Source organism: Anabas testudineus, chromosome 6 (assembly GCF_900324465.2).
Source record: "Anabas testudineus chromosome 6, fAnaTes1.2, whole genome shotgun sequence".
Lineage (NCBI taxonomy): Eukaryota > Metazoa > Chordata > Actinopteri > Anabantiformes > Anabantidae > Anabas > Anabas testudineus.
Genome location: NC_046615.1, coordinates 13,521,358 through 13,541,614, shown reverse-complemented (window position 1 = coordinate 13,541,614; position 20,257 = coordinate 13,521,358). Strand labels below are relative to the sequence as shown.

The window sequence follows — 20,257 nt, the reverse complement described above, 5'->3', positions numbered from 1 at the left end:
ACTTTAAACTTTCTACCATGGCAACGGAGAAGAATCGGGCGGGACGTTTGGTTGATCTCCGAGTAGGTGTCAAGTTACCTAAACACATCCGGAACAAGACCAAAACAGGAAGCATGACTTCAAAATTAAAAGCACTGAATTAAAAGGCATTTTAAAAACTACAGAATATACTGCACTAGGATTTAAATAATTATTGAAATGCTTGTATTTGAAACTGTATAAAGCTATATTTGTTTAACTCTACTGGCCCTTTCTCTACATTAATGCACACAATGCTTCAGTTGCTGAAACCTACACCAATAAATATAAACCTGTGTAATGTGTGATGAGATACTGTTGGATTACTACTGGCCTAGCAGGCACGGACCCAGGGGTATGAGAGGTCAGTGGTTTGTGCATCTGGAGTGTTAATATTTCTTGTTCATGTAATACATCATTTATCAATATATTTAACTTTTACCAATAGATTTCGACTGGGAACTCAGCCATCATGCATATGATCAGTTGCCAAGACAAAAAAATTTAAAGGCAAAACCAGTCCCCACATGTGCAGGTGCTATGAGGAGCTTGTTTTTATAAACTATAAATTTATAAACGTCACTAGAATCGTTTATTTTGAATGTTATGACCGGAAGTACGTCCTTTTCCCAGGGTGCATGACACCGATTGACCATCGTACGGAGAACTTAACCACGGTAACTCCAACATTTGTACATTTCCAGTAGTCGTCAGATTCTCTGTTAGTGTTAGTTGTGTCGTCTCTAACTTTATTTTAGCTCACGTTGTTGGTCCTGCCCCTCGATTCTGCCTTCACACCGATCCACCACAATCACTGTCTCTCAAATACATTCAGTGGCTTTAAACATAAATGAAATAAATCAAGACGAGGACCAGCAGCCCTGTTTATAGCTGGACATTTCTGAATGTTGTTCCTCTCTTCCCACAGCTCAGCTGCAGCTAATTTAGCAGGTTTTCATTGTTATGCAGGACGATCGAGGTTCAGTTTGTCTGAACTTCCACCAGCTGGCCACAAGGTCGCGCTGTTGCATTGGACATTTGAGTTTCCACCCATTGAACTGCACTAATGGCAGCTTATCATGTTTTCACTGTTGAGCATGTTACAGATGGCTTCCCCCCTGTTATTGGCATTGCTGTTACTTCAGTTTGGATTTGGACTAGGCTCTCATAAACATCTTCATGAAGATCATTACATTGGACAGCAGCACAACCCTGAGCACGACATGAATCTTCTGCTGGGAGATGAGGTTGTAAAATATTGCCACTTATTTTCTTGCACCCCCCTCGGCCATTAATTTGTCTTTAATCATCACCTGATCACGCTTTTGCTTTTTTCATTCTATGCACCTGTAGGACACAGACGAGATAAGAAAACTCAGCCCGGCAGAACAAAAGATGAAAATTATGGAAATTAGAAAGAAGATTGACACAAATGCTGACAATCTGCTAAGTGCAGGTGAATCTATTTCTAGTTATGTCAGATTTAGAAAATAAAGCAGACATAAACACAGGATATTAAAGGTCATGCTCTGCCTGCTCTGCATTTGTTTTCACAGAAGAGCTCACTCTATGGATTCAACATGTCTACCGAAAATATGCTCTGGATGACGCAGAAGAGCGCTTCCCCGAGTATGACACAGACAAAGATGGTGTTGTAACATGGAAGGAATACAACGCTGTAGCTCATGACCAGCTTATTAGTTTTGAAGACAGCGATGCTCTTGATGATCCAGAGCAGGAGTCTCTAAGACACGTAAGCATACATTTATAAATCACACCGTGGGGGCATCTTAATTCTGTGTGAATGACCTTAACATGGGCTCATCTCTCCATTAGCTCTATCTAAAGGAGAAGAGGCGCTTTGACTTTGCTGACGTGGACGGCACACCTGGCCTTAATGTGACAGAGTTTCTTGCCTTCACCCACCCATCTGAAGTGGATGCCATGGCTGTAAGATCGGAATAGCTCCTACTCCTGCTAAACCTGACATGATAATGCATTCATCTATCCATTACAAGGGCACCATTCTTGAATTTCACGTTACTGATTAACGCTTTACCTTTTTTTCTGAAAGGACTTTGCCATCGAAGATGTGTTGAGTGAATATGACACAGACAAAGATGGATTCATTAGTCTAAGTGAATTTATTGGAGATGTTCGTGGTGATGGTAAGACCACAGAGATGTTTATAAAACAGAATCATCTGGCATTTTTCATGCTCATTGACTCTACTAAAGCCAATTTCACCACCTCTATTACTTTTAATCATTTATATATTTTTATTTGTCTTAGATGATTCGCCCTCACAGTGGGAAGTTGAAGAAACAGTGCGGTTTAAAGACCTTTACGATCATGACAAGGATGGCAAGTTGAATAGAGAAGAGCAACTTCGCTGGGTCGCTCCTAATAGCTACGGTTCAGCAAGAGAAGAGGTAAACCTGGTTTTTTATTTATTTAGCAGGAAAAGTAAAATAAAGCATGTGTTTAGATTCTATCCACCAGCTAATGCCTGACATGATTGTATTTTTTCTTTTTTTTGTATGGCTGTATTTTGATACAGTTGTTTTCCTTGTTTCCCCCGACTGTCGTACAGGCTCTTCACCTCATCAAGGAAATGGACCATGATGGAGATGGGCAGATTTCAGAGACTGAAGTTTTGAAAAATCAAGAAACATTCATGAACAGTGAAGTGACAGACTATGGCAGACACCTGCACATATCACACGATGAACTATAACTATATATGTTCATGTTTGTTGTGGAGTTTTCTCATTTGTTTCCATAAGGACCTAATGTAGTTTCCATTCTTATACACTGACAATAGTCATAGGATTCACTTTCACTCTCTGAGGAGCCACGATCTTATCCTTCTATGATTAAGTTACATTATCATTGAATGATGATATTCACAGAATAGCAGGAAATCCTATCTTGCAACACATGCATTATATTGTACTTCACAAATTATGCTCATGACATCCTCTGAAACATCTGCAGTGTTTCATCACGTCAGTGACAGTGTCAACAAACTCTGACTATTAGAAGTTTCGTAAAATAATATGTGTTGCAAGGCTGTTGCATTGGATTATTGTACTGCAGTCCTATTATTAAGTCTACTACCAAAATGCATAAACACAAGATGAACAGAGAGGTTAAAATGGGAATATGATTAATATGCATGACTTTAGCCACCTACGTAGAACATTTTAACACATATACACGAAGCATTAATTCAAACCAGCACTGAGTAGTAGTTGTCATTACATGTTTTTTTTTACATGTGCCAAAAGTAAACTGTCATGAATATGAGTCCAGTTGTGGTAACTGCTGACATGTTGCAGCTCTTCCTCATTCAAATCAAATGAGTGAGTGAGCGACTGTTGCTGTTGAAGCCTGGTTTCCTGGATGTGTCATGATCCGTTTCACTTGCACCGAGCAGTAGCCTGTTATGCCGTTGTAAAGTAATTTAAAGTGGAGCGCTTTCTTAAATAAGGACTATTTTAAACCACCATCAAGATGACGTTACATTTTAAAGATGCCTTTTGGGTGAGTTGGTATGAGGTTACTAATTCCCACATATTTTTTGGTGTGTTTAGAGCTGAGCCTCATTTTTACTGAGTGGTGTTGTTAGCGTTGTCATTTTTCTGACTAATGATCTCTCATGTAGCTTTGTACTAGGGTTAGTAGCTATGGTTTTGGACCGTCTGTAGCCGTCTTTGCTTTCCTTCATTTTGCTTTTACTTTGAAATGAATTGAATATATCGCTTTTATTAAAATGTGAAATATTTTTTATTTTTATTCCAGTTTTGCTCTGCAGAAACAATTGTGTTTGTCTCTCGGTTGTGCACTTATTTATTCAACTCTAAAACACACTAAACGGACTAATTTGATTTAAATAAGTATATGAAGTCAAAAACAACTTACTTGAATACACAGTACAGTGACATAATGGAGGTTAAAGTCTGGTCTTTATCGTTTTTGTGAGTTTCCTGTTAACCTAACTAATCTACTGTGACCTTTTCATATCTTTAAAGAGTCCCCTATTGACACGTGTACAACAATGCAACAAATCAAAACTGAAAATGTTAGTGTAACCATTTACAAACACAGTACAAATCTTATCCCGTAATCCTGCAAAGCATCACAAGCTGACCATTCACACAGAACCATCTGAAATATAATGCAGCATCCGTGACTGGGGCTTCCTTCTTTTCTCTTATCATGCTGCTAACAGGATACTCAGGTGGTTTGAAACTTAAACCAATCATTTTATTTCCACACAAGTTAAACCTTTATCTGAGTTTCCCCCCTCAGAATCCCCCAACAACAATTTCCTTTCTGAGATACCACAATACCCCCACATGGAAAAAAAAAGTCATTCAAGTAAATAGTGCTGTTGCATGGAACTCTTTATGGTAAGGGTTAGGGTTAAGTAACTAATGTTTTCTTCCAGATGAACATAAAACATTTAGCAATATCAGGATTTGTTCAGATGTTTATTCCAAAGCACAAGTATCATGGTTTGGTATTTCTGGTTCTAGGGAACAGACTTTATCAGCAATATTGGGTATGACGCTCTTATTCAGAGACTTAACGATGGCCGACGGACATGTAAGGACATGGAGGAGCTTTTGAAAATGAGGTGAACTCACAAACCTCTTGTTTGATACACATACATACGTAGGAAGTGACATCATTGTGTAAGGTGTTTTAGCTTTATCATGGTTTTGTGCTTGTAGGGCATCCGCAGAGGAGAAATATGGCAAAGAACTGGTCACCATTGCACGTAAAGCTGGGGGTTTACACGAGATCTGGTGAGTGCGTTGGTGCATTTGAGCATTAACATGTAGTATTCATCAGTATTTATGAGTTTACCTCTATGTTTAATGCAATATTGGACACAGACAAAGCGTTTCAATATGTGAAACATATCAATCTTCCAATCAACAATGTTCTTTTGTTTTCACAGCACTTTGAAAACATCTTTTGATGAAATGAAAACACGTGAGCACACAGTTTGTTTCCTGTGTAACTTTGCATTCATATTTTTAGGCACCTATACAGTGTTATTTCCCAGTCAGCTCTGATTTGATGATTGAATGTTTTGGTGTTCGGTAGAAATTGAGAACATAGGGAACTTCCACCTTCAGCTTTCTGGACTGCTGAAGGAGGAGGTGAAGAGAATGGAGCAGTTCAGAGAGCGACAGAAGGAACAGAGAAAAAAGGTACTCGCGAGATTTTTTTCAGATTTGAATAGAGAGGAAGTTTAAGTGGAGAGCCCTCTTTCAGTGGTTTCGTGATGATGAATTAACCCTTTTTATAATTCTATATTTGTCTTAGTTTGAAAACATTATGGAGAAGGTCCAGAAGACAAAGGTCTCCCTGTACAAGAAAACAGTAGATGTGAGTTCAATTCATATTATCATGTTCATTTTACACTAAGGAACCAAACAACACTGATGAAAAGAAATAATTTTAAATGAGGACCTCTACAATTCAATTTTGTGTTTGTGGGAAATGTTATTTAGAGTTTTACCACATATCAGTAATATCAGTTTCAGTGAGGGTATTTATATGCTTTTAAACTCTGTATATTATGGCGGTGGTCAATAGCATAAGCCATCTCAACGAAGAGATTGTTTTAGTGCAGGTGCACCGTGTTCTTATGTGCAAGTTCATGAGGTGCAGAAAAAAAAGGGTTGCTTTATATATTTAAGTTGTGTAAGAGGAAGATGGTTTTGCAAAATAATGAGTAAATGACACGTCCAACATATTAATAGAAACAACAAGTAGCCTCAGCTTATGTTTGCGTCCATCAGCTTAGAAGAAGAAGGAAGTAAGCCCTAACTTGATGCACTCTGTTTTCCTGCACATGCAACTCCCCCCCTCCACTCCCCCACCCGCCCCATCCCCTTCCTGCTAAGGCTTCATAGAGCAGAGTTAATATTTTGTTGCATGTTGTCTCACATGGTTTCCGTTCTCTCTTGCCAGTCTAAAAAATCATATGAGCTGCGCTGCAGGGAGGCAGATGACGCACAGCAAATGGCTGAGAAGATGGAGAGCGCTCCCACGGCCACTCCCAAACAGATCGACAGGGTAAATCTGTGCTGCGGTTTCAGTTCAGCAATGAACAACTAATGAATCCTTGACTTTTTAATAGGAGGATTGTTGTATTGTTGTCGTTAAGACAGACTGTGCTGTACTCTGCTGTGAACAATAATTTGCATCTGATCTGGCTACTCCAGCAAAATGTATTCATCAAATTAAATTTACATCCATTCCTCCTCTGTCCATGAAAAACCCAGGATCTGTGAGGATGCAAATATTGTTCATTTCAAAAGTATAACTACTAGACATGCCTCCTACCTCGCTGACAAGTTCATTGTTGAAACTAATTGTGGCGTCACAAAATCATGCTTGTTGATACACGTCTTCAGATTGAAGGTGCAGTGAAACTTCACTCTCCTATGAGGATGAATGTGAACTCTAACTTTGCACATATGCTTCACACTTCTGCACAGCGACAAAGATTCATGTGATGTGAGAATAAAAGAGATTCTGTGCCAAGAACTTCAAGATGTTTTATGTCACATCTCAAAATCACATCTCTTTCCATGATGTCTCAGTTTTTGCATCTTTCATCCAAAGAGCACTTCTCTGACTTTCACCAATTGTAACCTGGTCTCCTGAAACTCAGGAAAAGATTTTTTTTTACACAAACTTAATAAGATAACATAGTGAAAATGCTGTATAACAGTCTGTATGCCTCTAATTCACAGTTGTACTAATAATAATTACTGTAGCTGTGTGAGAATACCTCGAAAGGGTTGAAACTGGGTCACAGAATTCTCTTTGACACTGATTTCAATATTTAATGTAATCATTTATAAGATGTGAGTTTATTTTAAAATGTATGTCCTAATTTTAAATGAATGTATATAGATTATATTAATAACTATAAAACTGTATGTTGAATGAACTATATTCCATTTACTGTGAACAGATATAAAAGCACTGTTAATTTTTCAATTTCTTTTCTTTTTAGATGCATACTAAAGCTAGACAAATCAGAGAAACTGCAGAGGAGGCTGGTAAGGACAAATACCACGTCAATTGAAAAGCTGTGTATTGGCAGTAAAAGCAGTCATATCATGTAGGAAGCCTGCATGGTTTACTAGAAACACTTTTAAGGTTTACATTACATTACTTCCCTTTTAATGAGAAGAAGTAGAACTAGAAGTATTCCAGAAACCCATCTACTGTTTGAATTATGTCAGTGGCATGGAAAATGTTAAGTCTGTGTTGGAGAAGATCTTGATTTGTTTTTTCACAACACATTTTCACGTGTCTATAGATAAACAGTACAAGTCAAACATTGAACAGCTTGACAATGTCCGTCAAGAGTGGGAATCAACACACATCAGCACATGTGAGGTAAAGTATCACTGGAAGCTGTGCATCTCTTACTGTGTTCATCACAAATGCACAGACTTGGACAAGGAGCAGTCATACTTCCTATGAAGTGAATAGCGAGTGAGAGTCACTAATCTATGTAAATGTTTCTGGGCAACAAAGTCTTCCTTCATGTGACAATAATCATTCAACAAAGCTGTGTCAAGCATTACTTCGATGTTTGCAGGATTATTTACAGCATTTCCAATCTTCCCGTTTTTTTTTTGTTTGTTTTTTTTTTGCAGATGTTTCAACAGCTGGAAGAAGACCGCATCAGTGTACTAAGAAATGCTTTGTGGGTGCACTGTAATCAGATGTCAATGCAGAGTGTGAAAGATGATGAGGTGGGTGCAGCTGCTCCTACACATTTGCAGAATGAAATATATCTATATCTATATCTATATCTATATATATATATGTATATATCTATATAGATATATATAGATATATACATATATACATGCCATAATGGAAAAATAAACCTCTGTTTTAGTGTTACGAGGAGGTAAGAAAAAAACTGGAAATATGTGACATCATCACAGACAACAACAACTTTGTGGAGATGAAAAAAACTGGTTCAACCCCACCAGGTAGGCACCTGCTCCATAGGCTTCCTGATTTAGATTTGAATATGTTAACAAGTGGGAAATTTTAATATTATCTTTCATCTGCTGCCAAATCTTGGAACAGGATGTTTGCCACCTTGCATTGTGCCTAACAGGACATTTTTCCTTAAGCTTAAGCTCCTTATGTTTTTTTATTACAGCTCCAATTGCATACCAAAATTACTATGATGGTACAGTTGACAGAAATGGCAGTGCTGGATTCGTAGGAGGCGTCATGAAAAGGTTACACAATGGGAAATCCTGTTACCAAATGAATAGTAGTGGCTATAAGAAAAAAACAGTTTAAACAGTTTCTGTCCTTTCAGTATGTATATGTGTATTTTTAACTGAGGACCTTTCACATTGTGTAGGTTTACAAATCTCCTGCAGGGGAACTGTTCAGGTGGTTCCAAACTGAGCATCAACGAACCAGTTACGCAACAGACTGGTACAGTATCACAGTTATTTACGCAACGCTGCAATTTCCAAACTTATGACACATTGTTAACATCATAATTATCCAAGCAACAAAAAGGGTGGTGCTGCTTTAAGTTACAGACTGTAGTGACACAAGTGGTTTTCAGTCATTCAGAGATATTTACATTTAGACTTGAAAATAATAATAAGGTTTGAGGATTTGGAGAGTTTCAAATAGGTTGTGACATGTGAAATGAAGGCAAAATATTGAACATTCTGTAGTATTTGCAGGTCAGAAACTGACCGTGTTAACTTGTTTGTACAAGAAATCAGATCTCCTTGAGTTTCAAGCAAAAGGGGGATTTCTCAGCATCAAGTTATGTCTAGACTGAAGGTGTCTGACAGGGCAGCGTTTGGTATTCTGCTTTACAGCTGCAGTGCAAATGTGGTATTGGTATTAATTTATTTTTGGCAGCATAGCTGAATGAATTATTTCAAAGCAACCTATAAAACCCTAATATGCATTGAATTGGAATGACACAGGAAAATAACCTGCAGTAAGAGAAAGCTTTGTTTGCTGTGACTGCTTCAAGACGCTGTCTATATGAAGAAACGAATCTCTCACAGTGCTGCGGGGGGGATTTTGGTGCATTCTTCTAAATAGACTCTAAATCCAGAGGATTCTGAGGGGATCTAACCGAATCTTTATCATGTGTCCTTTCCAACAAATGTTCTACTGAGTTCAAGTTGAATGTTTGGTTATTTCCTTCTCATTCTTCTCAAACCATACCACAGTGAGTTACTGTAGGTATGGTAATATTACCCACACGCCATACTGTCTTCACAAACATAGCACGCAGTATTCATTAAACCACCGCCCCACACCGCATTGTTCCAGTAATCTACAGGCTGCTCCAAATGTTGTGTAGTCACCTTCAAACAAGCTTCAGCATGTCTTTTCTCTTACATCATTTTTTGAGGGATACTTGGATCTTGGATCTACTCCTCTGACTCATTTTCTTAACACCCAGTCAGAAATCTTGCCAAGATCTCCTGTGTGTGGCTGTCTGATGATGAAGCGATGCTTCTTCCACTTGCGCCTTATGGCCACAGTGGTGCTTATGGTGAACATTTAGGAGTTGAGAAACCTTTCTGTAACCTGTACCAGTCCTAACTTGCACAACAACCTTGTTGCGAAGCTCTTGGGAGAGCTTTGCGCCTCTACCCATAATGAGATATTTCTTGTGTCACAGCTTGGAAACAAACAAACAACTGAAATAGTGGATAATCTAACAGCCCTCTTACAGAGAACTAATAAGAGGAATCTCTTAGTTCAGTGTTTTCTTCTTACTGCACGTTATATACTTAAATGTTGTTCCAATATGATGCACACAAGTATTTTTTATTTGATTGCTGTGTTGGGTGATCTATATTGTAGTAATAATAATATCTGATCTTAATTTCAACAGAAAAGCTGCACTGAAAACATTTTAATGTGAATATACAGTATTATATTCCTCCTGCCTCTCACTAATGACAATCAATATTGAGGAGAAATTAAGCCTATGTGTCAAGATGCAGGATCATACTGTGCCTATAAAAAGATATTCACTCCCTTTATGTATTTATTTTTAATGGTGATTGTGTAATCTTCAAAAAATTACTCATACCAACGTGAAAGCAGATCTCTATTATAAAAGACAGAAAATAATGAATGTATACAGGTGTATTTAGACTTAAAAGCACCGTTTGCCTAGTGCTTGCTCAAGTTGAGCTTGTTGGGCTACATGTGTTTCTTGTCTGTCTTGTGAAGCACTTTGTAACATATGTTTAGAAAAGTGCTCTATAAATAAATTTATTTATTATTTATTTAAAACACATTCACTGCACTCTGGTGATTCCTATTTAGCTAACTGTGTGATAAGTTTAATTCATCATTAAGAAATGAAAGGAATATGACAGATGCATAAATCTAGAGCAGGAAGTCCTCAAAAACCAAGGGACTGTGCAAGAAGGGGTTAGTTAGGGAGGCCACCAAGAGCTTTCTGATACAAATTTAGATACAAATTTCTACAGTTGAGGTGGGACAGACCCTGCATATCACAGCTGTTGCTTGGGTTCTTCACCTGTCATGGCTATATGGGAGAGTGGCAGTGACATTAAAGCTCATTTTATATCTTGGCTAGAGGTGTTAGAAGGCCTGGTAGGTAGAGGAAAGTTCTGTGGTCTAACTAATTATTATTTTGTGACTTTCCGACTAGACTCTTTGTTTAACTTTTGTGGTTCCAGCACTATGCTGTGGGGATGCTTGTGAGGTTAGGGGTTAAAGTGAATACAAGGGTGCTGCAACTTGTTAGAATAATTGTTTTCAGACAAGACAGTGACCCTCAGTATACAGCCAAAACTACAAACATTTAGTTGAAAACAACAGTGTTAATCTTTGACTTGTATTCAGCTGTTTTTACGTAAGAATTTGCACTCGGAAAACGTTGTTTGCTTACGGCCGTCGTGCAAGCAACAGACCTTGAGCAGATATGCAAAGTGGAGGGGTGGAAAATTTGTAGCGTCCTGATGTGCAAATGTAACTGAAACCAATTCACATAATGTACGGCTACAATTGTTTGACATTAGATTAGTAGGTGCATTTACAAAATAGTGACTCGAAAAAAGGGATTTTTTAAACGTTTTTTTAATGATTTTTTTTATGTTTAGACTCAAAAGTAGATATCTTCTATGAAAATATCTACTTTTATATTACCATTGAGTTGTACATAACATGCAGTTTGAAATTGAACAGAATGTTGTTCAGTTTAGTCCCAGTTTCTGTAAGAAATTTGAATATTATTTGTGGCTTCACACCATAATCTACCTGATGCTGATTATGTCTGCAATTCTGTTAATCCCCTCAACAGAAAAAACTGACGGAGTATACGCTTCCATTCCTGGAGTCCAGGAGTTGCTCCTGAGCAGTGATGAATACACAGCCATGTATGACTATGTGGCACAGGTCTGCTTCTTGGCTTTGATGTCTAATTTTACATTTGACACATTTAAATGTGCTAATTCCTGTTCAGTGTATTAATAACTGGTTGACAGATTGCCTCTGCTCTCCTGTAGGGGGAAGATGAGCTTTCTGTGTCTGTCGGGGATGTTGTGGTTGTCATAGATCAAGGTGAGGATGGTTGGTGGACGGTGCAAAGAAATGGCCTCACAGGATTGGTTCCGGGCTCTTACCTTGAGAAACAATGAATTTACCCAGCAACCACCTGCACTGTATGGCGGCTACACTTCCTCATGTTTCTTAAAGACCATTTCAAGTTTCCTTATAGCTTGAATTTATCTGCTGTTTGTTTTTCTGTACGGCTATAAGCATCATTTAAGCCTGTGGGATTTACAATTGTCCATGTTTGGCATCCTCTAGTGGTAGCACATTTAAACACAGTTACAACAGAAAATGGACTGCATACCGAATACACCCTGTGGATTTAACCATGACAATGAAGGCCTGAAGGCAATGTTTTGTTTTCACAAATAAATCCTAAGCAATTAAAAATGCTATTACCATATACAGATCATATACATAGGGGTGTTTATCATGAGACTCGTTAATAAATTATTTATTGCTGTGGCACATAGACTTTTCCCTGGTGTGTTGACTGCTCTTTTTACTTCTTGTATATCTGAAGTACAATATGTACTTTAATTTCTATGTGTAGTTGTTGTTTCTATTCTAAGTAGTAGAAGGAACGATTCTCCGCATGAGAACGTCATCTTGTTATATGTTCAAGATGACAGACAGATCCATTTTTTAAAACCACATTACTTCACTTATTGTGGTGAAGACTATTCTTAAATCGAGGCCACAGCAATCCAAACCCAGCTGAAATGCAATCGGGGACTATTTTCGTGTCACGTGGCTGTGGTATCTGGTTACTCTGCAGCTGGTGGTGCATTGCCAACTGTCTCTGCAGCAGAGCTGACTTATTTTACCAACCTTTGGTGTCTAAAGGTAACCATCATGGTTATTTAATTGCCACAAATTTACAGAGGATGCAACTACATCTAGTGATTAATTTAAGAGTTTTAATATTCGTACGTATTACACACCTGTATATATTTTAATCCTGCAATAATTCAGAACCTAAGTTAGAGGTGTAAAGCTGGGAAACATATCGGATTAAACAGGCACACACCAAACTATTCTAAATATCTAAATGTCTTGCAACTTCCTCTTAGAAAACACTTAAATTTAGGAGGTACAGATGGTACATTTCCATAAAACAATACATAAGAACACATTAATATAATTTGAAACTTTCACCTCACATTTTATTTACATTCTTAAGTCTCGTCTTTGCAACATGACAAATGATTATAACAAATCCAACAGTGAACTACCATCAGTGGGCTGCAAAGACAAAAACGAAACAGGACAAAATCAATCTGAGGGTTAAATATGCATTACTACTTGAAATATTCCAAATACTACAAGAAGAGTACAAGGTTTATTCCTAAAAGAAAACCCAGATAAGCAAAATCCATTATAACATCAGTTTATATTGAGGATCCACTATTTCTTGACAGAATACTGCTGGTGAAAGGTGAGGTTTTAACCAAACCTAAGCTGTAATAGTAGTAGTATAAGTACAACAGCAATAGTAGTAGTAGTAGTAGTAGTAGTAGTAGTAGTGATAGTGGAGGTACAGAGTAAAATGATACACCCTTTCATTCAAGTACATGAGTTTTAAATAGTATAAAAGCCATACACATAGTGCAAATCAACATACGAGGAGATTACCGTGTCCACATTTTACTCCTTACACGACTAACAAGGTTTGAGTTTGGTAGCAATTAGGTCTCCCATCACCTCCCACCCCCAAGTCATCCTCAGAGCGCTTTCTGCATCTCACGCCGTCTCATTGACCATTTCAGAATTTGGTCATCAGCTTCTTTTTATTGTTGGAAAAACTGGAAACTATATAGAGCTATAGTGTAGTTGGTGTGTTAAGGTTAGCGTAGTAATCAATAATTTTCATGCTCTCGCCGATGAAAGAGGGAAATTCTGAAAGATTGTGTTATAGTGTTCTCCTTCACGCATAGGTTCCCCCCGTGATAAGAAGCTCATAGGCAGGATCTCTGCTTCTGCGACACAGTACGACACATGCACAGAGCATCCCCAGCATCTAGGAGGAAGAGAGAGACACTTCTCAGTAGCGTTTTTGTATTTCAGTTACAACATCGCAGGCTTCTTTTGTGGCATGACCTCAGAAGTGAAATAGAAAACCAATAGAACAAATTCATGAAAACAAAGAAAACAGATGTGTAGAAATGTGGAAAAGGCAAATTTACAGTATTTGCACATTTTGGTAACTGATATAATATGTTACAAGACACCCTGATGAAAGTTAAATACCTGGATGGCAGCAAATGTCAGAGCAGCCCAGATGACATACATCATAATCTCCTTCAACTTCTTGACGACAAGAGCCTCACAACCCTACACACAAACACAAATACAAACAAAGGATGTCTTTATACTTTAGTTATACTTTACTTCTATTAAATTAGAGGAAGTCATTCTAATGAAAAACAATCTGTCGTTAGCATGGACATGTGACGATTTGGAGGTGCTTTACTTCTTGATAGAGATCTTCAGGATGAGTGAGGGACCCTGTGCAGCTTCCAACAGTTGCTTTGCAACAGCTGATGGGTACGCTGTTGTTCTTTGACTCTTCATACCAGTGAGTATACTGCCAGTCTGAATAATTGTGGATCCCACAACAATGAAGCTGTGAAAATATGAAAACTCAGATTACTATGAACTGCTTCTGCAACAACTGTAACGGACAGAGAAATTAAAAAACAGCATATTACTGGGGTGAAGTAGTCAGGGTTTCTGTCCTCACCTGTCTCTGAACATAGTCAATGGCACGGCTCTGTGCATTGCTGTTGGTGCCGCTGTACTCATCATACACTTTCTTGATAGAACTGTTAACTTCATCTTCAACCTGGCAAAGGTTAAAGAGAAGTGATCACAAAACCCAAATAAGCAAGTCTGGCGAGCAAACTCACACGCACACAGATTAGATTAGATTATCTTATCTTAGCTTCACAGATTGTGGTTGCACTTCTGCGTGGGGATTATCAGAGAGGCTGGTTCACAATTTCCGTGTTGAACAAGGCCAAGTAAAACAAACACTATGACTTGTATTTTACTTTCTCACCTTTGCTCTGTAAACGTATCCGAGAACCACCACTGCCACTTCCGTCATGAACACAAGCAGGAGAATGATGACAAACTGTGGATTGGATTTGAAGATTAAAATACACAGAATCTAGGCACTATGGACGCTAACATGCTCACACTTTTAAAGTGGACTGCCTGCCACTTATTTGAGCTACCCTCATTATACGTATTCATTCTTGCCTTTCAGTTTTGTGTTCAATTAAATGTAATAAATATACCTGGTTGATATGCATCCTAACTTATCACTTTTGACATCTAAATTAATTGCTTTAACAACATCATCCTTGGCAAAGTATGAATGTTAATTTCTTCCATCAAACTAATCTTCTAACTACTTGTACTGACCGTTGTAAGTCCACAATAGCTCTCTCTCACAGTAGCGCAGCATCCAATGAGCCCAATTATAAAAAGGAGGGCTCCAACTCCAATGATGACCACCGCCGGGATCAGGGTGTACACGTCTTCAAAGAAATGATCGTAGTCATCGTATGTAATGAAGACATAGGCTCCAACGTAGCACAGGATACCAGCAGCGGCCTGGGATGACATACACATCAACACTTTATCCAAGCCCGCTGGACGTATTATTTATTCAAGATTCAAGATTCAAAAAAACTTTATTAATCCCAGAGGGAAACTGTTTTGTCTCATTACAGTTCTTAACACAGACAGAAAGAAAGGGAACCACAACCAGGAAAGATCCAACACCAACATAAATACACATAACCGATAACATCAATACAGAAAAACTCAATATATATACAGAATATGTCAAATATATAAAATAGATGAAGGAAAATGGGTCAATATTTATAGCCTATTGTGGATTGACAGCAAGTATAGGACACAACTGTCACTTCCCCCACCCCTTACAGAGGGGCGATGAATTGTACAGATGTACTGTTGTACTGTTTAGTACTATGCAGTATATTATCTGTGATAGTACACTTATCCTCAGTGGAAAAGATAAGTGTACTGCAGTGGACAGTACATACCTAAAAGTACAAACTTTATGTACTTGTTCTTTACTTGAGTATATCTTTTTATGCTATAGCGCAGTGAGTAGCTTCTAATTTCTTAAACAGTCATGTCGGAAGACACATGTGGTCGTGGTAAAGATGTTAATCTGTTTCAGTAGGGTCAAATAATTGGCTTGTATCAAGCAAAGAAAATGATGGGCGGTCTTCTTATCAGGGTAAGAGAGGAGGGCCAAGTGGTGCACCCATCACGCCTAGTGCCTACTGTACAAGCCTGTGGGGGCAGTGCTATGATCTGGGGCTGCTGCTGTTGGTCAGGTCTAGGTTCAGCAACATTATGTGCCCAAAGAACGAGGTCAGCTGACTTCCTGAATATACTGGTTCAGGGAGCATGACACATCATTTTCACACATAGATTGGCCACCACAGAGTCCAGACCTTAACCCCACTGAGAATCTTTGGGATGTGCTGAGGAAGACTTTGCACAGCGGTCCATCATCAATATAAGATCTTAGGAACTTAAGATCCTAAAATTAGTGCAACTCTGGAGCTTATGGAAACGATGAATTTGTGCCATAGTCACAGCCAGAGGTGGTCCAACGCAATGTGAGTGTTTTTGTTGTTGTTGTTTTGAACCAGCAGTGTATATAAAACACACTCTTACTTATTGTGCCTATAAAAACATATTTTTAAAGCATCATAAGTACATTTACATACGTATATGTTATTAAAATACTTTTACATTAAAGCACAACACCGTGTATTTTAATTATTAATCTACAGTAGAGTCAGGATTTGTGCAGAAGGTGTGAAAGCGTCACTTCAGAGATGAACTGTGTGGTTTTGGAGCCCTCGTATTTATTTTCGTTTAAATATTTACATGTTGAGCCGCCTGAAACTGAAATGGCGCATTTCTGAGGGTTTACTCTGAGATTAAAAATCAACATAAGAGCAGTCGCGGCTCGTATTTCTACGAGAAACTATTTACGTGTACTGAACCGCTGAATCGCGTCCTGCGCGTCGAGGCTTGTTGGATTGAACGCGCAGCGGTTGGGGTCAAACAACACCTTCTTTTTTTAGCCTGACATATAGGTGTTTTCTCTAAATCGTACAGTGAGCAACTGTGAACAGCTTTATGAACCTGTGTTTAAACACGCAACCTAACACTTGGTGTCTGCGAGGGGCTCCCTCCCTGGTTAAACAAAGATCGGCTGCTGCAGCAGCTAAGCTAGCAGGTGTCTGGACACGTAGCTACTGTAGCTAGCTGTGTGACGCACGTTTAAAACTGCCAGAAACACACAAACTTACCCAAAAGATCAGGTTCAGAAACACCAGGACCGTTTTCGACGACGTGATGCCGCACTGCCCCATCTCCAATACGGGTATTTAATGCTGTACGTGCTGAAATAAAGCAGGTTTTTCACTCAGACGTGTCCTGACCAGCAGCGCCGCTCGCTCTCCATGTCCCAGCTCTGTGTCACTGGAGGCGCAGTAACGACAACAAGCCCCCTGGTAACAAACAACCACAGCACCCTTTGTAAAGTCAGGGGGCGAGTGTTTGGTGAGAGACCAGATTATTCCCTGTGCATATATGCACCTCCTCTCCCTGTTGCCGACTGTCTTTTATTTGCAATATGTGCAGTGAAATTATTAAAGAAATATAAACAACGACCGTGACGCACAAGTGCTTTACTGCCATCTAGTGGTGGATTATCCACTGAGCTCTATTTTCCATCATAATAAAACATTTGAGACTGTCAGTAATCTGAGCAGTGTGGTGGGATTACCGGACAGATTACATGAGACACAGGCGGCACATGACGTGACACTGCCTCAGCTGTTCATGTCTGAAATTCTTCTGCCAATAGCATCTCTACAACCTGTGTAACTTTATCACAATATGTATGAATTCATGTCAAATAGAGGGAGGTCTCCTGTTACGAGCAGTTCATCAGTGTTGGATGCAGCACAACCAGGTGTAGGTTGTAACAGTAGATTAAAACCTGTCAGGACCGTTCTCATCACATCACTCAGGGGGCTCAGTGTTGTACTCCGCTGCAAGTTGATGTGGAAACGTACTGACCTAAAAGGAAGTAAAAATAGTACCTGAATACTTAAACACGTAAATAATTGCCAGACTTCCTACTAATTCCTATTATCTCTAACCCCCTAATCTGCACCTTTCAGATGCTCAGCAGGATTACATCCATGTACCATGCTCCATCATAGTCTGAGATTAGCAGAGATGAAATACCTCAACTTTTACCTGAGAGACTTCTATCTAATATAAGTAGCATCATTTTATCTTTAACAGTATAACCACTTAATGATTTAAAAATCTCTACAGTTCCTCTTCATACAGCTCTGAAATGTCACACGAAAGATGAGACAAATGAAAAGAAAAGATCAAAATTACTACTTATACTTTTTCCACTTGTACTATGATGTTTCTATGGTTGTTCTCAATAAAGACATGAAAGATCAGAATTTGACAAGTTTTGACTTAAGGCACATTATATTTGTTAATACTCTTGACTTAGATAAAGATCAAATCACATTTTATGACAAATTATTGCAGAAAACTATGAAATTCCAAGAGGTTCACATACTTTTTAAAGATTTAGAGAGTAAAGGTAATCAAATCATTTAGTCTGAGCTTTAGAGAAAAACACAATGAAAAAAATGAAATGGAATCAAAGACAATGAATTTAGAAACATGTCACTCGTAAGGTGCAGAAAAAGGAGTTCAAAAGATGTAGTATTTTTATAAGGAAGGCTGTAAAGCAAGTCCAAACATCAAGATCGCTTTCAAACTACAAATACGAGAAGACTTGTGTCTATAATTACAAAACTACAAGAAACTAACATATCTATTTTTGTAGTAAATCCAGTGCAGCAACATGTTTCCAAAGAGTGTAAAGAAAAAAACTTTCACACCTATCACCTCCCTATTTCTTTAATATTCACCTCCCTATCTTTGTAATATTCACATAGGAAAAACAAACATAAATTAATAAAAACACTGCATCTGTCTATAGGTACTATTAGCCTGCTAACAGTGTTTTATTTCATAGCTGTGCAGAAGCTGAAATCAGCATGTGTGCCTAATATTTTGTCCCAGTGGCTGAAGTGTGGTGCAAAGTTGGTGTTGGGTTTCTGATGGTGCACGTCATGCTTGCTGGGTCCTCCATAGATGCCAAACGGTATCAGACGCGATGTGGACCAGGGGAAGTCATAGCCACAGTGATCCTCTATAGAAACATACACATGCAGTACCATGAAAGTCCATGTGGTAAGAAGATGGCATCTCAGGATGACAGGATTCAAAGTGGTCCAAAAGCCAACTGTCACCAGCTCCCAGCCACCTAGGCACTGAGTGGCAAGCGCAAAGGGAGCTGAATATTTGTGATGGATGGCATGGAAGGTGACATACAACCAGCGAATCCTGTGATGGAGCAGGTGCCAGATGAAGTACTGGAAGTCAAAGAGCAGGAGGTTGCCCATCACTCCAGCTATCAGCTCCAGCAGGGACGGAGCGTGCTCGGGAAGGTCCACAGGTGGCCTCCATGCCCACTGGGCCACTGATGCTGGGAGGACGAGGAACACATGGTTGTACAAGGTGACACCTGCACAGTGCATCATCATTGAAGCTGTTGGCCTACGACCGGGTTGGATCTTGAACTGCTGAACCCATGCCCACCTGTCCCCCATGATGTCACAAGCAAGAAAAGGAAGGCAAAAGACAAAGTAAGAAGACACAGTCAGAATAACGGGGAACAGTGGTGATCTCAAATAGTCTCTGTAGTTGATCCTCATGTTGTCCCAGAATGGCTGCAGCAGGGAGTCGGTTCCTAAGCATCTTGTCCAAATATCTACGATGCTATCTGTAAAAGGCATCCTGAGAAAAGACATACAGGGCCAATAGTTTTACGTCTAGTGTCTGAGGGATGTAGATGTTCCAGCCCAAAACAAGGTCAAGTCTTAATCCATTGAAGATCTGCTTGTGCGATATCAAATGACAGCCGGGTGAAACAAATTATTCATACCCCTTGTGTAACTGTATATAGCTCTCTACATAATAAATCCCCTAGAATGGAAAATTCAATTTGTGTTAATGGTATATTTGCGTTCAAGTTCAAGTTTAATCGTTAAGTTTAATCATCAGGCATCGTTGTATCTTTGGAATAGGTCTGCGTAAATCCTACCTACAACGACAGAAACGTGATGGAGATGTGGTCTTCCCGCATTTTCATATTTAATATTTGACAGTTAAATTCCACAGTATAGCATTTGGATATATTTTCTTTCCTGTAGGGGGGATGCGCATCGATCACCGATACAGAAGTGCAAAGACTGATGAAATTCAGCGCTCGCTTGTTTTTTTTAACATTGCATCTCCACTCCAGGCTTGTATCTGTTAACACGGCAAATAGGTGACCAATCCACCACCCAGTCGTGCAACGCTGAACGCAGCACAAACGCACCCTTTGTGCTGACGCTACACGGTGCAAGGAGTTAATCAGGAATCAGATGACGTCTTA

The 20,257-nt window shown here is 39.0% G+C and overlaps 4 protein-coding genes across 5 annotated transcripts; 2 read left to right on the top strand and 2 right to left on the bottom strand.

Annotated features, from left to right (window-relative positions):
- Positions 1-654: 654 nt before the first annotated feature.
- rcn2 (reticulocalbin 2) lies at positions 655-3,810 on the top strand. 2 transcript variants are annotated; one of them, XM_026365543.1, is made up of 8 exons: positions 655-695; positions 1,115-1,265; positions 1,372-1,474; positions 1,575-1,771; positions 1,855-1,968; positions 2,093-2,186; positions 2,311-2,450; positions 2,612-3,810. In XM_026365543.1, the coding sequence occupies exons 2-8, from the start codon at positions 1,116-1,118 to the stop codon at positions 2,753-2,755; spliced, it is 942 nt and encodes a 313-aa protein (XP_026221328.1). In that variant the 5' UTR covers positions 655-695; position 1,115; the 3' UTR covers positions 2,756-3,810. The 2 variants fall into 2 exon arrangements, with proteins under 2 accessions (XP_026221328.1, XP_026221329.1); XM_026365544.1 differs by having other exon boundaries at positions 658-695; positions 1,125-1,265.
- On the top strand, positions 3,428-12,134 carry pstpip1a (proline-serine-threonine phosphatase interacting protein 1a). The gene is made up of 15 exons (XM_026365542.1): positions 3,428-3,564; positions 4,560-4,660; positions 4,758-4,832; positions 4,988-5,022; positions 5,137-5,243; positions 5,359-5,421; positions 6,010-6,114; positions 7,064-7,109; positions 7,373-7,452; positions 7,716-7,814; positions 7,964-8,060; positions 8,237-8,318; positions 8,447-8,523; positions 11,405-11,499; positions 11,610-12,134. The coding sequence occupies exons 1-15, from the start codon at positions 3,535-3,537 to the stop codon at positions 11,739-11,741; spliced, it is 1,224 nt and encodes a 407-aa protein (XP_026221327.1). The 5' UTR covers positions 3,428-3,534; the 3' UTR covers positions 11,742-12,134.
- A 660-nt stretch (positions 12,135-12,794) lies between these two features.
- Positions 12,795-17,342, bottom strand: tspan3a (tetraspanin 3a). The gene is made up of 7 exons (XM_026366482.1): positions 17,025-17,342; positions 15,085-15,276; positions 14,717-14,791; positions 14,399-14,500; positions 14,129-14,281; positions 13,906-13,989; positions 12,795-13,675 (listed from the first exon to the last, which is right to left on the bottom strand). The coding sequence occupies exons 1-7, from the start codon at positions 17,085-17,087 to the stop codon at positions 13,583-13,585; spliced, it is 762 nt and encodes a 253-aa protein (XP_026222267.1). The 5' UTR covers positions 17,088-17,342; the 3' UTR covers positions 12,795-13,582.
- A 1,437-nt stretch (positions 17,343-18,779) lies between these two features.
- LOC113166379 (cholesterol 25-hydroxylase-like protein 1, member 2) lies at positions 18,780-19,778 on the bottom strand. The gene has a single exon (XM_026366480.1). The coding sequence runs from the start codon at positions 19,626-19,628 to the stop codon at positions 18,780-18,782; it is 849 nt and encodes a 282-aa protein (XP_026222265.1). The 5' UTR covers positions 19,629-19,778.
- Positions 19,779-20,257: the final 479 nt, after the last annotated feature.